The sequence below is a fragment of the Protopterus annectens genome, chromosome 14.part0 (assembly GCF_019279795.1).
Source record: "Protopterus annectens isolate FY-2018-M chromosome 14.part0, PAN1.0, whole genome shotgun sequence".
Classification (NCBI taxonomy): Eukaryota; Metazoa; Chordata; order Ceratodontiformes; family Protopteridae; genus Protopterus; species Protopterus annectens.
Window position 1 is genome coordinate 282,131,530 of NC_056748.1, and position 17,098 is coordinate 282,148,627.

Sequence of the window (17,098 nt, forward strand, 5' to 3'; positions counted from 1 at the left end):
GCTGTGAGGTTCAGAGAAGGGAGGGAGTGGTGCAACTGACCTGACTGATAGGTCAAGAGGTCTGGAACTGGGTCCAGATGCCAAGGTTGCTCCAATAGATAACGGTAGAGAAAGGGAACCAAACCTGTTGAGGCCAGTAAGGGGCAATGAGGATCATGGAAGCTTTCTGAGCGATGGCTTTCTGTATTAGCTGAGATATCAGTGGGAAGGGAGGAAAAGCATACAGAAGTCCCCGGGGCCAATCGTGTACTAGAGCGTCTCTGTTGGGGTGGCCTGGTTGGGGAAAGAGGGTGAAGAAGTCGTCGCACTTGCTGTTTTAGGGAGTAGCAAAAAGGTTGCAGCAAGGCCGGCCCCACTTTCGAAAAACTTTCTCCAACACTGAATTCTTCAGAGACCACTCGTGAGGCATGAGAATAGCTCTGCTCAATTTGTCTGCAATCACATTGGACTTCCCGGGAATGTGCATTGCTAACAGAAACCGCTGAGAAGAAATCGCCCATTGCCACAGTCTGAGTGCCTCTCGACATAGGGGGTAAGATCTGGTTCCGCCTTGTTTGTTGATGTACCACACTACAGACATATTGTCTGTCTGAATTGCTATAGTTCCCTTGGGAAGAGAGTCTTGTAAGGCTTGCAACGCTAGAAGCACTGCTCTCATCTCTAGGAAATTTATGTGCAAGTGGCACTCGAAAGGTTGCCACATGCCCTGGACCGTCCTGCCCTGGTAATGCCCCCCCCACCCGATCAGGGAGGCGTCCGTTGTCACTGTAGCAACCGGAGGAGGGACGAAAGGTCTCCCTAGGAAGAGCTGGGGAGATGTGATCCACCAAGAGAGATGATTCTTGCACGATTGTGTTATCCGAATAGGATGGGACACTGGAAGTCGTTGGAAAGACCATTGTGTGAAGAGCATCCATTGTAAGATTCTCATATGGAAGCGAGCTAATGGTAGAAGAGGGATGGCCGCCGCCATAATCCCTAAGACCTTCAGGATCAATCTGGCTTTGACTTTGTTGCTCTGCAAGACAAGAGAGACCTGTTTGTGTATGTCTGCTATTCTCTGCTCTGTGAGTCTGGCTGACATGTTGACTGTGTCTAGATTTGCGCCTATGAAGGTAATAACACGACAAGGCGACAAGACGGACTTTTTGTAATTTATTGAAATGCCTAGTGTTTGACATGTGAGAAAAGTGTAGTCTCTGGCAAGAAGCAAAAGATGCTTGGTGGGGGCTGTAAGGAGCCAGTCGTCTAAATACGGAAACACCTGGAATCCTTGTCGTCTCAGATGAGAGGCGACCACTGCCATGCATTTGGTAAACACTCGGGGGGCTGTAGTGAGTCCAAAGGGCAGGGCCCTGAATTGGAAATGACTGGTTCCCAGCCTGAAGCGGAGGAATCTCCTGGAGCGTTGACTCATTTTGATGTGATAGTACGCATCCTGGAGATCTATTGAGCACATCCAGTTGTCCCGCCCCAAAAGGGGTAGAATGGACTACAGAGTGACCATCCGGAACTTTGTTTTCTTGACAAACTTGTTCAAGTTGCTGAGATCCAAAATGGGTCTCCAGTCCCCTGTTTTCTTTGGAACCAAAAAGAATTTGGAGTAGATTCCGGATCCTTGTTGGTCTGCTGAAACTGGTTGAATGGCTCTTTTTGCAAGCAGCTTTGAAATTTCTAGTGCTGTTTGCTCCCTTTGACTGGGTGGAACGTCTGGAAGGGATTTTTTGGATTGCTTTGGAATGAAAAGGAATGGGATTCTGTAGCCTTCAGAAATGATAGACTGTACCCACTTGTCTTGAGTTAGGGATAGCCAGGCTTCTGGGTACAGAGATAATCTTCCCCCGACTGCCTCCGAAGGTGGACAGTTGGGCAACACCTCAGGGATGCTGAAAAGGCTTGTCGGAAAAGGTTTCTCGACTGCCCTGATTCTGCGGGCCCCCTCTGCCTCTAGGACGGCGTCTACCATTATTGTTCCCCCCTCTGCCTCTAGAGGGGAATCGACTCTGTGCATCAGGCAAATCTCCCTGAGATTGTTTGCGGAACCACATCTTTCCCCCCTTCTGGCCTTTGGGGTAAGGCCTAGAAGGAGTAGAAAAACAGACTCCGACGGCAGAGAGAGTTTTGCCATCAGTCTCGCACCTAGTCAGGGTTTCCTTCACTTGAGGACCAAAGAGGGATGATCCATCAAAGGGGGAGTTAGTGAAGGACGCCTTGAAAGGGTCCGCAAAGTTACATAGCCGCATTCAGGCATGCCGACGTAAGACCATGCCTGTACCTGCCGCTCTACTCGCTCCATCCGCCGCATATGAAAGGAGGCGCATGGAGGAGTTAGTTATAGAATTAAGGGTCGCCAGCTGAGAGTTCATCCTATCTTGAAAACCCGCAGCTGTTGGGTCCTTTAACATTTCGCTCGCTTCCTTGAGCAGATCCCTCTGAAGATGAGTGAAATGACACAGGTAATTCAGCGAGCGCATAGTAAAGGTCGCTGACGAGAACATCCGCTTCCCGTACCTGTCCATAGTCCTAGATTCCTTGTTAGGAGGATGAACAGGCACCGAAGGATCAGCTAATTCCTTCTTGGTGGCCGCAGCCACCACCATAGCATCAACAGAGACACCTTTGGTTAAAAATTCTTTGTCCTTGGGGGCAGTGATAAATTTTGATGGTCTCCTGGGGGTGGGTTCCACTGAGTCAGGAGCCGTCCAGGCCTTCTTTGCCACCACTTGCATGAGGGGGTCAAAGGGAGGGGACACCCAGGAGGTGGAAGGGCGAGAGCCAAACGCCTCAAGATACACCGATTCATCCTCTGAAGGGTTGAGGGCTGGCCAATTCCCCCTCTGTTTTAAGATTTCGAGGATGTCTGCAAAGGAGACATCTTCAGAGGGGGAACGAGGGGAACCTTCAGAATCCTCTAAATCAGTGTCAGAGGTGACAGACTCAGGGGAGTCAATGTGCTTCCTTTTGCACTGCCTCTTCCTAGGGGGCTCTCCTACCGGGTCAGGAGAGGCCTCGGAAGAGGAGGAAATGCCCACTGGGGACACTTGAGGAGCTGGCTCTCTACGATCCGGGATGAGGGAGTGAGCAGAAATCACCGGAGTCACCGTGGAGGGAGGGGCAGACGGAGCCGACTGTGGAGTTGAACCAGGTTCTAACACGCTCCTCATGACCTCGAAGGCAACCCTGTCAGGCAGAGCCAGAGGTCTCTGCTCCGAAAAGCTGAAAACCTCCCCCGGCACCGACAGTGATGGCTCCGAGGCCGATGTTGGAGCCGAACTCACCAGCGCCGAAGCACTAAGAGGGAGAGCGGGGTCGGACAAGGGTCCGATGCCACTCACCCCCTCGGAGCCGACGAGGGAAGTCCGGTGCCGAGATTCTTCCAAGGAAGACATCGGAGCAGATGACGGTACCGAAGACAACGGTATCGGTTCCGACGCCACCACAGTCTTGGGTCCGAGCCACCCCGGCTCCGAACTCAAAGGAGAGAGAAGAAGGAACATTCTGGGTGATGGGATTAGTCCTCGACTGTTGAGTCGGGCTTTGAAGCATCTGGGCCAGTGCCTCGGACTTAAGAAGTCGACTCACTACTCTCTGAAGGTCATGATCTGATAGTCTCGACGACCTAGAGGAGTGAGATCTATGGCTCCGTTCAGACAGCAATGGTGACGCTGGAGCCGAATGAATGGAGCTGATAGATGGTGACAGAGACCTTTTCTTGGAGATCAGTTCCGACAATCTGATCGGAGCCGGCCGAGGAAATAGTAGGGACATGAGTCCGAGAATCATCGGCTCCAGCCGGAGCCGATGTTCGAAGAGCCTTCGAAGCACGAGAAGATGACTCAGATACCGGAGCCGAAGGTCTGGAAGGCTTCGAGGGTTTCCCCGAGGATTGAATCGGGGGACCCTCAGGCTTCAATAAGCCCCTCAGAATGAGCTTATTTTTACGCTCCTGCAGGACTCTAGGGCTAAAGCCATGGCAAACAGCACATGAGTCCTGCAGGTGCAAAGGTCCCAGGCAGTACACACAAGAAGTGTGACCGTCTGTCAGAGACATTTTCTGACAGCACGAGTCACACTTCTTAAAGCCTGAGACCTTTGATTCTTTAGACATGTCTAAAGGAAAGTGTAATCACACAGTCACACACACACACCGACTACACTTATAGAAAATTTAAATTAAATTAAATTAAATTAGCAATTTAGAAAAATTAAATCCCTACAAAACACAGTCACTCCAACTACCAGGAAGGGAGGGATTGGGCCTAAGGGAAGAACTCTAGTAAGTTTTGACAAATTATGAAAAAGGGGAAAAATTGAAAGGAAATGGAAGGAAACTACCTAATTTACAAAATTATGAAGAAAACTGACTGAAAAGGGGGTTTTATCTAAGAAAAAACTTAGCCTTAACCACTAACCTGACGAGCCGGTTGAAAAAGCACCTCGATCGCTATAGCGGCAAATGAGATCTGAGGAGTTACCGCCTAGCATTGTGGGATATAGGGGAGCCTCGAGCCGGTGGAACTAGCTCTCGAGCTTTTAGAGTGGCCGAGTCGGAGCGGAGGATCGGCTCCGAACCCATCCAGCAAGTATGAAGGTGAGATAGACAACTTAACATCTTTGCTTTTACATGATCAGGTAAAGTTTGTTCTTTTAACCAAGCATGCCTACACGTATGACAGACCCTGCCACTGCTGCTCTACAAGAAGCTTCCAATGAATCAAATCCATATTGCAAAGTATGTTTTCCCACTTGTTCAGCTGCATGCAACAAATCTTGCATTTCCTGGTAATCAGGCTGCTCTGTATGTGTGATCATTTTTTGTTTTAATTGAGACATCAAATATTGTTGATATTTCAGCATGTGAAACTGGCAATTTAATGCCCTCATAGCTAGAGTAGCTGAGGCATATATTTTCTTTCCCCATCTGTCTAGTGCTCTAGAATCCCTTTCAGAGGGTACAGGATTTTTAGCAATAGAGGCCTTAACCCCTTTGGGACCCTGGTAAATGGTTTCTGGGTCAGCAACAGAGCTTTTATATAGGAATTTGTGTGAGTCAGGGACTCTGTAGTATCTGTCTGGTTTGGCTGGTGCAGGAGGTAGTGAATCTGGGTTAAGGCTGGATTCTGAATAAACATCATCCACAATGTGTAACACTAGTGGAATAGCAAGTGGTCTGTGCTGGGGTTGTAAAAGGAACTCTCGGAGCCTTTTCTTAGAATCAGAGTAATCCTGGCCTTCCCAGTAGAAATGTTCCCTCATGGTATGTAAAATTTCCCCAAAAGAGTAGTCTTCTGGGGGAGATGCTGAAGGAATAGACTCTTCAGCATCAGAGTCTTCATAAGAGGGACAAGAATATTCCTGTTCCTCAGAAGAATCTGAGGAAACTGAAACCTGGTCAGAGGAAGCGTAGTCCTCCTCCTATCTAGGCCTTTTATCAGGAGGGGGATTGGAACCCCTGATTAGGGTAATTAAGTCTTCAGCCATCTTAAGCATCTGTTTCTTAGGCATGGGGCCTTGTACTGGAGACTGCTGTACAGTCTTCTTTGCTTTTAAAGGTGTTTTCAGCTTTGCATAGGATTTAATAGTGAGTGTAGTCGGGTCTGAAGGCACCTTCTGCAACTGAAGGCGTTTCAACTGCAACGGAATCTCCTTCAGCCATGGAGTCGGAAGGGCCTAAAGATAAAGGTTGTGGAGGCCTAGCAATCTCCTCTTGGGAATCGGATGCCGCCTGGGGTTCTGAATCAGTGGTCGTCAGGGACTGCGTAGGCACCTCACTGAAAACCGGAGAACCGGCGACTGGCCTAGCAGAGGCCTCGGAGTCTGGTTTGGGTCTCTGCTGCCTGTCCTTATCTTTGCGTTTTTTATGCATTCCGGTCGTCGGTTGCTCCGATGGCATGGTATAATTAAATTTCCTACCAAAATAATGTCAGGCGAAATCAAACCGATGTTTTATAGTTTGTTTGTTAAACCTAGCACAAAACTGACAACCTGTGACATCGGGGTCTGGGCCTAGGCAAGGAATACAATAAGAATGAAAGTCCTTATGAGGTATCTGCTTCCCACAAGAAATGCAATTGTTAACTTTTTCTGACATTGGACTGAGGCAAGAAAAGGTTCCCCAACGAGGTACTTAGCTTTATTGAAGACTTCGGTCTGAAATTAGATTTGAAAATCTCAGGAGTCGGCCGACCAGCACTTGCGAACTGCTTCTGCTTCGGGCACCGCGTGGCAAGAAAGACTGAAGAAAATGGCATCGGATGCCTCATATACCCCTGGCGCACTGACGTCAGGGAAGAAGCGACAGCAACCAACACCAGACCAAGACTTTGGAACTCTGGCCGACTGCGGGACCACCTGACGACAGGATAACCCAAGTGTGATGACTGCAGCAGTGTAACACAATGAACATCGTAACTTATCTGCTCAGCAATGCAAACCTGGGCACTTTCTGTCAACAGGAAAGCACTGAAGGGCTTACCACCTAAATAGTCGATTTTCTTCAGCTCTGATCAAGCTACCAATGGTTTGGGCATGTGGGATGTGCCCTTAAGTTCTGGAAGCAGACTGGTTGTTATATTCTATGCAGGATATAACCTACACAAGCTAAGGCTACTATAGTAGTGATCAAATTATGAACATTGCCAAAGAAGCTGAAAAGAAAGGTGTACCCCTTCTGCATAGCAGAGTAGCCTAGGCAGTGAAGGCAAAGCAGCTAAGGAAGCTTGATATAAAGGAGATGAAGTAACGGAGACACAGAATAGGATGTGTACTGTGGAACAGATGAAAAAAAAATTAATCAGTCAAAACTGAAGCCAAAGTAACCCCTATTCCAGAGAAAGTCAAGTAGAACAAACTGCAGTGATTAAGTTACAAGTGCAGAAAAGCTGAAGTCAATATGGTAAAGCATATTTTTGAGAGATGGAAAAGATAAGAGGAGAAGAGACTGTACAGTCAAAAAAAATGCTTGGATTGCATCACAAAAGCCCTGTGTCAACTGAGAATGGTTGTTGAAAAAGGCAATAAAGCGGCACTGAAATAAGAGAGGGAAAGAGGTAGCAACAGTTGGCATGGTACCCAAATCCCATATAACAAGGGGAAAAGGGAATAATGATGATGAATGCACTCAAATTTATGCTGCACATATTTCAATTTCTGTGTGTTGTATACACTCTATCCAGTTTTTTTTCAGCAAAGTGAAGCAATTATGCCCTTAAAACTGTTATGTACAACTACTAGATAAAATGGTGTCAACTACATAGACTTAAGCACATTAATTATTCACCATTTTCTGGCACAAACTTAATTTTCATTAAGGTTAAAAAAAAGAAACACCAACATTATGAATGAAACCCACAATGCCAAAAAAGTCACTACTGGTTTACAAAAGTATTTACTATACCTTTTTTTTGTTTTTTATTTCTGATAATTCTTGAGCATTGGGAAGAAAGGAGGAAAAACGAACTGGCTTCTTTGGTATTTTTTTCTCAACTGTGAATACAAATAAATAAATTATACATTATATAAAATGCAGTGTGGCAGTATTCTACCAAAGGTTATATGCATTTAGATTCTACCATTCTCAGAAGCTCGATTTGAAGCACAAAGCAAAGAAGTTAGCATGAATGCAGCAAGTAAGCACCAAGTATGAAAAACAAGACAAATGCTCACATCTCACATTTTGGTACAGCAACAGTATAAAATGGTAAATTCAGGTTCACATCTCATGCTTTGGCACAGTAATAGCATAAAATGGCAAATTTACTACTTACCTAAAATTACTTTTTTAGGCCCTTGCCTGAGGGTGATCTACTTTCATACAACTGACTCATCAGTTCCAGTGGAATGGCAGCCAGGTACTCTTGGGCTAAGCAAAAGCTCTGCAAACACTTTGATCCTACCTAGGAACCCTCATCAGCCATCTGTTCCATGTCAAAAGCAAGGAGGTAAGGTCAGTTTCTAGGTGCAGAGGGGTGGACGTCCTACCTTCTCTCTGTGGTAGCATTCACCTCATCTCTGGGACTCCTTAAGAACCTGCAGTTGTTACCGCCTGAGGACAAGAATGCCTCTCCATACTAGTTTCCCCTCAGCTACTAGTGCAAATGCACTATGGTAATGCAAGCATGACTGGCTCAGAACATCACCAGATGAATGTCTACTGTTCCTGCTAGGTTACAAGAATGTGGTGAGCTACAGTTTCCCACTGCAAGGACAGGTGGGCTAGCAGAATCTGGTCATTTCCATCCTTCCCGGCTAGCTCCTATGGGGATACAAACTGCTAGTCAAACTCAGATCACCTGTGATATAGTAAGAGCTTGATCCCACTATGATTACCTACTTTGTTTTAACGCATTTCAATAGTTTATTTATCCTTTGTTGAACGGGATAGTCCCCTAGGCCTCTTGTCAGTTGAGACCTGAGGTGGTACTTGTACTACTAGTGAAAATTTGTGCAGGGCCTTAGGGAACTTCCCCTACTCTTCTTGATACGTGCCGTGGGATCTTTTATGCCCACCTGAGCTACCACCAACTCCCACAAATAGGACCTCAGTTTAAACTCTCATCCGAAGGATGAAACGCTCTGGAGTGCAGCACCCCCTTATGCTGCACTGCAGTTTCAGCAATCCAATTAACTAGTGCAGGAACAGGACCCATAACCTTCTGCACAAAAGGCAAGTGTGCTACCCATTATGTAAAACTGCTTCCTTTTACAAAGTATACATTTATTTATTTGAATTTGCTTACTGGGGTAAAGTAATAATCAGTTTTGACAAATTTCAGTCTCAATCTGTGCCAAACATACACAGAATACATTAGGACAATAATGCTAGATCACACACACAAACATATTATATATCCTACACATAGTAAGATATATACGTGTGTGTGTGTGTGTGTATATATATATATATATATATATATATACACACACACACACACACACACACACACACACACACACACACACACACACACACACATCCATCTTTAGATGTGTACTGAATGTAATCGAAACTTCAATACATCGAACATCAAAACACTGACAAGAAATAATCAAAAAAAAATGATGGCTCAGTGTGCGTATTCTGAGGCATAACCTTGGAGAATGCAAATTAAAAACTATGCTTTTTGCAAGGGGCAAGTCCCCCAACACACTTCAAGACTGCACAATATTGGGGAAAGGGCATATTCCTCAACCAGAGTATTATAGTGACACCACACAAAAGTCAACAGCTTTCCTATTGACCAAATCATGCAGGCAGGAAAGCTGTCAACTAAATCAACGACCGATCAATCTCAGGGCTCTCAAATATAAATACACACAAACATTTTACAAACAAAACTACCAGTGAGAAAATGCCACCGGCTCCACTTCTCTCTGATGCCTATCAGCTATTTCTGACAAAGGCTACTGTTATTCTATTAGAAAAACAAACATGGAATTGAACACAACCAGGTTATCAATACTAATTAGTAATGAACAAAATTTTGGTCTTTCAACAATGGTTACATTGTTTCTGGGAGACTAGAACTTAGTAACTCATATAACTGATACAGATAGCAGTCTCTAAATGAATTATAGTTGTCAGTCGAAAGACTACTTAGGACTTAACTCTATGTTTAACATTTTTTCACATATAGGTTCATAGGTGTGTACTAGGCTAATGGCCTTGGAGCCTTTACAAGCCAAGCCCATAGAAGTGCCCTGGCATTGTGCCGCCTGACGCACCACCTTTTTCATGGGCAAACAAGGTCCAGGATTTTACCGATTATTTTCCAAGGCATCAAGTATACTCAAGTTTGGATAAGGCCTATACCACTGTTCAGAATTTATTTACTGAAATCAATAGCTGATCCCCAACTTTGGTCTAACCATGCACTGTTGATCAGAAAGGTGGAACTAGACTAATCTGGAAATGTGGCTACAAAAAAGTTGTTCTTCGTAGCTTATCTAAAAAAAGAAGAAACATTCAAGAGCTGGTGTGAGAAGCTACTGCAATTTAAAGGACAGTAGATCTTAGACAGGGAACCATGGAAAATAATTAAGACAGATGTTATAATGCAAAAATCGAGTAGAACTAGCTAACGAGAAAGACTGGGAGTGAAACAGATTGTGATACTGATGAAAAGATCAAAATTTATTAAAGGAGTTACTGATAGTAAATGCAGCTTCTCAAAACGAGTGCCTTATCAGTCATATCACAAAATGTGAATAGCAAGAATCAGAGAATATTGAATTATATGACTGCATGTTGGATACAAACAGCGATGCTACTGGAGACATGCTTAGCAATGAGCATGGACATTTGGAAAAGAAAGAATTTCAGAATGGTTATTCAGCATGGTATCAGAACGAAAAGGGGTAATGATACTGCTTTTGTAAGAGTGGATCCAACAATTACAGAGGAGATGGAATAAAGACAGAAAATAGGGTAGATGTGTGGTTATGTCAGGTTATTGGCAGGGAAAGAAAATTACAATGGCATGTACGAGTTTTTATATTCCACCTAAAACCACTATTAAGGAGCTTAAGAGAATTATGGGAGAGGTGATCATCTTCCAGTAAGGAATATTATTCACGGGAGGAGACTGGAACCTGATATGCAGTACTTTAGATGTATCAGGGGAACATAGAAAGGAAAATATAACAAGAGGAGTAGATTTCTGAAGAAATGCATGAAATAGGAATGGAAGATGTACTCCAAGGTACTGCAACTGGCCTAGACTATATTTCACAGAAGCATGAATATTTAATAATTTTTTTGAACACATCCAATAACTATTTCAAATTATATGCCAATAAGATAAGCTGAATGAGACACCGGCACCTTCATACACACCTATTAAAAAGAGAGGATTTTAAGGAATCTGGAATGGAAATTATTCTAGAGGTACAATGTAATGTACACATTTTTTTCAGATGGGATAACATGAAAATGGAATTTAAAATATAGTAAAAATAAGAGAAGATACAGAACAGAATAAATACAAATTATTTAGAGGGATTACAAATAAAAGTATTGCAGATGAAAGGGAATCTTCAGGAACAAGAAGGGGAACAACTCAAGTGCTAAAACTAAAAAAGGGGGATTACTTTGATAATATAGTTTAAAACAGTGTCTATTAAGCAAGTATTTTGATAACCCCAGAATACAAAAACTATTACCATAATGACTTGGGGAAACAAAAACAGAAAAGGGTGCTGACAAACTTAGGAAGGCTACAATTAAAAAAAAAATAACCAGAGATCCTACAGAGGCATTAGAAATAGTTTGAAAATTTTGTAAAAATCTGTATACAGCATTGGAATGGAAGAACTATGAAAAGACACAAATTGAAATATTAATGGAAAGCTTGAATATTGTTAAGTTTAGAAGAGGAAAATTAGGCTCAAGAAATAATAGCTAAAACAGAAGAGATAAAATGGTGATGCTTAAATCAACACAGAAGTCTCCAGGAACAGACTGTATTCCTGTGGATGTTTTTAGACAATAAGAGGGGAAAAAGTAAAAGAACTAGAAGGTTTTAACTTATATTAAAAACAGAAACAGTACCAGCATTTTGGAAGAAAGTTGTGGTGGTTGTATTAACCAAAGAGGGCAAAGACCCTTTAAATTCAAATTCATATTGACCAGTTTCAAATCCAATGAATATACAAGCATTTGTCTACACTAGCTGAAAGAATTGGCTAATTTATTGCCAAAACTGATAGATATGAACCAATGTTATTTTATGGAGGAGAGGCAAAATTTGACAACATTAATGGAACAATGATGACTCAAAGGAAAGAAAAGTGCAAGACCACCACTTTGTTGTTGTTGAGTTTTAATGCATAGAAGACATTCAATACATATAGCTGGGAGTTGAGGAGTACGGCAATGGCAGTATTTGCATTTCCTGATGGAATAATAGGGTTAATTAGGAAGACACATGAAGAGTCTGAGGCAAGAAACAAGGTGGGAGGGTTTTTTCTCACAAACTGTTTTAACAGAGGAATCAGACAAAGGTGTCGTCTTTCTCCTTTTTAATTGCCTTAGTCATTAGCAAAGAAAATAAGGGATTTTTAAATTCAAGGATATAACAGATACCATACTCAAGAAAAGTTAGGTTTATCTGCAGATATTATTTTGTATTTGACAAATCCAGGAAATGAGGAACACTGAGGCAGTTTCAATTTTCTTCAGGATATAAAGCAAATTAAGATAAAACAAAGGCTATAGCAGTAAACTATGTTCCCAACACATTAATTGGCTTAGTAATACCCATATTTACGTGGAGATGATAAGATGAAGTATTTAGCTGTTTAGATTAAAATTATACCTTTATGTCAACTAAGGGTATGTGGGAAAAGACTAAAAAGATAATACAAAAACTGAAGTTGGAAAATCTTGACAATGGATATGGATAGCAAGGTTGTCATCTTCTTCTTTCGGCTGCTCCCGTTAGGGGTCGCCACAGCAGATCACCTGTTTCCATTTCTTCCTGTCCTCTGCATCTTGCTCTGTCAGACTAACCACCTGCATGTCCTCTCTCACCATATCCATAAACCTTATCTTAGGCCTTCCTTTTTTCCTGTTACTTGGCAGCATCAACCTTAGCATCTTTTTCCCAATATACTCTGCATCGCTCCTCGGCACGTCCAAACCAATGTAATCTTGACTCTTTGGCTTTGTCTCCAAACCTTCCAACCTGGGCTGAACCTCTAATATACTTATTCCTAATCCTGTCCACCCTCGGCACACCCAGTGCGAATCTCAACATCTTTAACTCTGCCACATCCAGCTCTGACTCCTGCCTTTTTGTCAGTGCCACTGTCTCCAACCCATATAACATAGCTGGTCTCACTACCCTCTTGTAGACCTTCCCCTTCACGCTTATTGGTACTCAGTCTGTCACAAATCACTCCTGACACTCTTCTCCACCCACTCCATCCTGCCTGTATTCTCTTCTTCACCTCTCTTAGCAAGGTACAAGCAGTGAAAATGTTTCTAAGTCCCTTTCATATTGCATACATGACAGGCATATTTTTATCAATAAGAGGAGAAACTGTGGTCCATGACTAATAAAGAAATAAAGGAATTTACTTGTGAGGGGAAAAGGGCAAGAATTAACTGGGATAAATTATTTATCCCTACAGAACAAGATGGTTTAGGATTACAAGATGTGAAGGGATACTTTAGAGCTCCAAAGTTATAGCTCCTATACAAAACACAAGCAGAAGACAACAAATCAAAATGAAGAAAATAATATTAAAATGGTGGGCGGGAGGGAGGACTTCACAAAATGAGACAATAATATTTTGGGTGCAGACACAAAGAGAATAATAAAAATCATGCAGAATATTATATTTACAAAGTAGAAGAAAACTATTTTGATAATTAAGTCAACATGAAATGGAGAAGGAAGATTTTACCAATACGGATAACTGTAAGTAAAAGTACAGAAAACAGGCAAGAGGGAGATGGAATTTATTAGAGAAAACTAACAAATGAACCAAGGTTCTGGCAGGAAATAGCAAGAGAGGAAAAAGTAAGAGTGGGATGAGGCCAAGCAAAGGTTTGGACTGTGGTTTGGAGACTAATAAAGAACAGGCACTAAGAAAGGTATCGCAGAGTGTTAAATGAAAGACCATCCCTGGTTAAGGTAACAGTTGTGTCAAGAACAGAAGCTGTATTAAAAAAGGGATTAGTAGTGCATATAAAATGAGTAATAAAGTACAGTTCTGCAAGTTGAACTTGGCATAACAGTAGATGTTCGAATGATCACTGCTGCAAGTAGCCTAAGCTATATGGGATGTATCCTGTCAAGGATATAACAGCCAGACATAGCTTCCACAGCTTCAGGGCACCTTCCATGTGCCCAATCTCTCAAGCAGCTTGAGATGACCTGACTAAAAGACAAGTTTGGGTGCAAAGCTCTTCAAGGCTTTCCTGCCAGAAGGGAGAGGAAAGCTGAGCCCTGAAAGGACAATGCTAGGAATAACAAAAAATAAATGACCACAACCTGGCATAAAAAACAACAAAAAACAAGGGGGATGGAGGGAGGGAGTAGCTATCGCAGCAGTGATCACTCGACCATCTACTGCTACATTAAATTCTACGTACACAACTGTAATATGTTCTTCATATTGATCACTACTGCAGTAGCCTTAGCTATTACCACAACTAACTATTTGGAAAGTGGAAAGAGAAGGGTCCAGAAGCCCCTGGAGATGTACAGAGGAGAGAGTAGCAGCTTCTAAAACACTTCTAGAATCCAATCCTTTTCAAAAAGCCACTGATGACGCCAAAGACCTGGTAGAGTGAGCCTTGACTCTGCCTGAAATAGTTATGTCATGGAAAGTATAACAAGATGTAATAGCCTTAGACAAGCATTTGGAAATGCTCCGTTTTGACACAAGTTGTCCCATCGTGTTACCTTTACAAGACATGAACAACTGATTCAAAGATCTGAAAGAATAAGTTCTGTCAAGATAGTACCTGCGTTGTCTGTGGACATCCAATGTATGGAGTATCCTTTCTTCCTCATTTTTAGGTTCAGGAAAGAAAATGGGGAGATGGATAGCTTGTCTTACATTAAAACTTGGATACCACCTTAGGCATAAAAGAAAGATTAGTTCTCAAAGAAACCCTGTCCTCTATTGGAGCATGAGGCAGGGTTGCCCCACCATGAGCTTGCAACTCAGATGACCCTACTTGTAGAGATCACAGCGATCAGTAAAACTGCTTTCCGTGTTAAGAACCTCAAGTTAGCCAGATTAGCTGGCTCAAATGGGGCTAGTGCTTATTTCTTTAACACAAAATTAAGATCTCAAGAAGGGGACACTGGTTGATTTGGGGAGGCCTTTTATGCTAAATCCCATTCAAGAACATTTTGGCATGGCATTGCCTTGAAAGGGGAAGGTCCATGGGCAGATGGCTGATAAATTGTGGCTGATAAATTATCCTTGATAGAAAAATAAAGGCCATAGGATAGTAACTCACAAAAATTGTAACACCAGAGGACAACTAATCCTGAATGGGTGCTGGTTATGTTGTTGGCATCAACTAGAAAACATTTTCCAGTTGCTAATATACAGTTTTCTAGTAGCAAGCTTTCTTGTCTCCATTAGCACCTGCAGCACATCCTCATAAAACAGGTGCTTAAAAGGAATTAAAACCCTATCATCCAAGCAGTCAATTGAAGATGATTGATCCCGGGATGTATCAAACAAACCTGTTCTTGTGTGAGAAGATCTATTCTGTGAAGAAGTTTGTGGCAATTGTCCCTGGTCATTTCCAAAAGAAGGAAGAACCATGGTTGCCTGGTACAGAAAGGAGTCATCACAATGATCTTTGTGGATTCCTTCTGAATCTTCAGAAGTACCTTGGACATTAATGGAAAAGATGAAAAGCATACAGGAACAGTCTTGTCCAAAGAAAAGAAAAGCATCTTTTTTCCAAGTCTTCTTGCATGGAGTCCTAGAACAGAATTTTGACACATTATTGTTCAGACAGGAGGCAAAAAGGTCTGCTCAAGGAACTCCCCACAGATGTATCAAATCCTGGAAGGCCCCTCTGAGATAGTTTCCATTCATGAGGGTCTGCCCTGGTCCTGCTCAGCTTGCCTACTACACAACTTTACTCTGACAAAGTAGGATACCTGTAAAGTGAGACTGCGCTGTGAAGCTATATCCCAAACTAACATGGCTAATCTGCAAATGGGGTACAACTTGGTTCTCCCCTGCTTGTTGATGTATCACATGACTGTGGTACTGCCTGCAACTATATGAAGAGGTCTCTGTGACCAAAAATGGTTCGGAAAGTTGAATGCATTTACTAGGGCAAGCATCTCCATGACAGTCGTGTTGCTTGCGTCTGTCTTTGGTGTACCACACCACTAGCACTTTTATCACTCCTGAAACTGCTCCCCAAACAAAGTTTGAATCATCTGTGATGACTGACTGGTTTGGGGCAGGGGCGCGCTTGTTTCCACCAAAAGACTTCTTTTCTGACAAACCCAATACTGGGATATGAAAAGATAAAGGGTGTTGATGCTGGGACCGATGAGATTTCAAACAACACTATCTTTCTCATGTGGAGCCTTGCCAAGGGTATCATAAGAATCACAAATGTCATGAGACCCAAAATCTTGAGGTATTCCCCTAGTAGTAACTGAAATCTGAATGAAAAGCTTTAGAAATAGATCTAAATAAAGATATATTTTTCATGTGGAAGAAAAGCTCTTTGAACTGAGGTTTCTAGTTGACAGTACAGCAACACAAGCCTGTGTGAGGTAGTTAAGAAAGACTTTTGTATGTTCTCCTGGAATTCCAGCTTGTGTAAGAGATCTAATCCAACAGTGATTCCTGACACTTTGAAAAAGAATCTGCAAAGATAAGAAAGTCTTCTAAATATGGAAGCATGTTGATACTCTGTAGTCTGCAATGAGTTACAACTGGAGTTAGATACCTTGTGAACATTCTTGGTGCAGCTGATAGTCCAAAGGGTATGCAAAGAACTCAGTGTAACCCAGTCACACAAAATCTTAAGAAACGTCTGAAGTTTGGATGAATAGGGATATCACTTTTTTTTTTTTTTTTTTTTTTTTAAGTCTAGTGTTACTAGGAGACCTGAAAGAGGAAGAAGGGATAACAGGTTAAGTGACAATTTTTAATTTGGGCACTATACCAAACAAGTTTAGAAAAGCAAGATCTGGAACTGCTCTCTAAACATTTTCTTTCTTTGGCAATAAGATCATCATTAAATAAAATCACTTCCCCCACCTAGGAAGGAGGAAAGTTTAGTTGCGTAAAATCTTACCATAATGATAGATGCCATTCTCTTCTCGATTGCAGTATTCTTTACATGGGGGAGTTGCCTCCCAAAATGACCAGATGTCAGACAGTGTAAAAAGACTGTTTAGAGGTGTGTGGTACATCGCACGTAGGCTATCGGACATAGGCCATAAAAACAACATACTCACGCACCATCCTCAGAACTGAGTGCCCCAGGAGGAGGGACCATCTAAGGAAAATATGGGGGCTAAGTACATCCAAGTAAGAACAGCTAAGTACATCCAAGGAAGAACAAAGTCAGGGGGAATGAGGCAGGGATGGAATACTG

General features: G+C 42.6%; 1 protein-coding gene across 5 annotated transcripts in view; it reads right to left on the bottom strand.

Moving 5' to 3' along the window:
• GBF1 (golgi brefeldin A resistant guanine nucleotide exchange factor 1) overlaps nt 1-17,098 on the bottom strand; it is a 4,751,435-nt gene that overhangs the window by 2,243,638 nt on the left and 2,490,699 nt on the right. For all 5 annotated transcript variants that reach the window (XM_044055999.1, XM_044056000.1, XM_044055998.1 and 2 more), the window contains one exon: nt 7,397-7,485. In XM_044055999.1, coding sequence (XP_043911934.1) covers nt 7,397-7,485 — 89 coding nt within the window. The remainder of the gene's footprint in view (nt 1-7,396; nt 7,486-17,098) is intronic.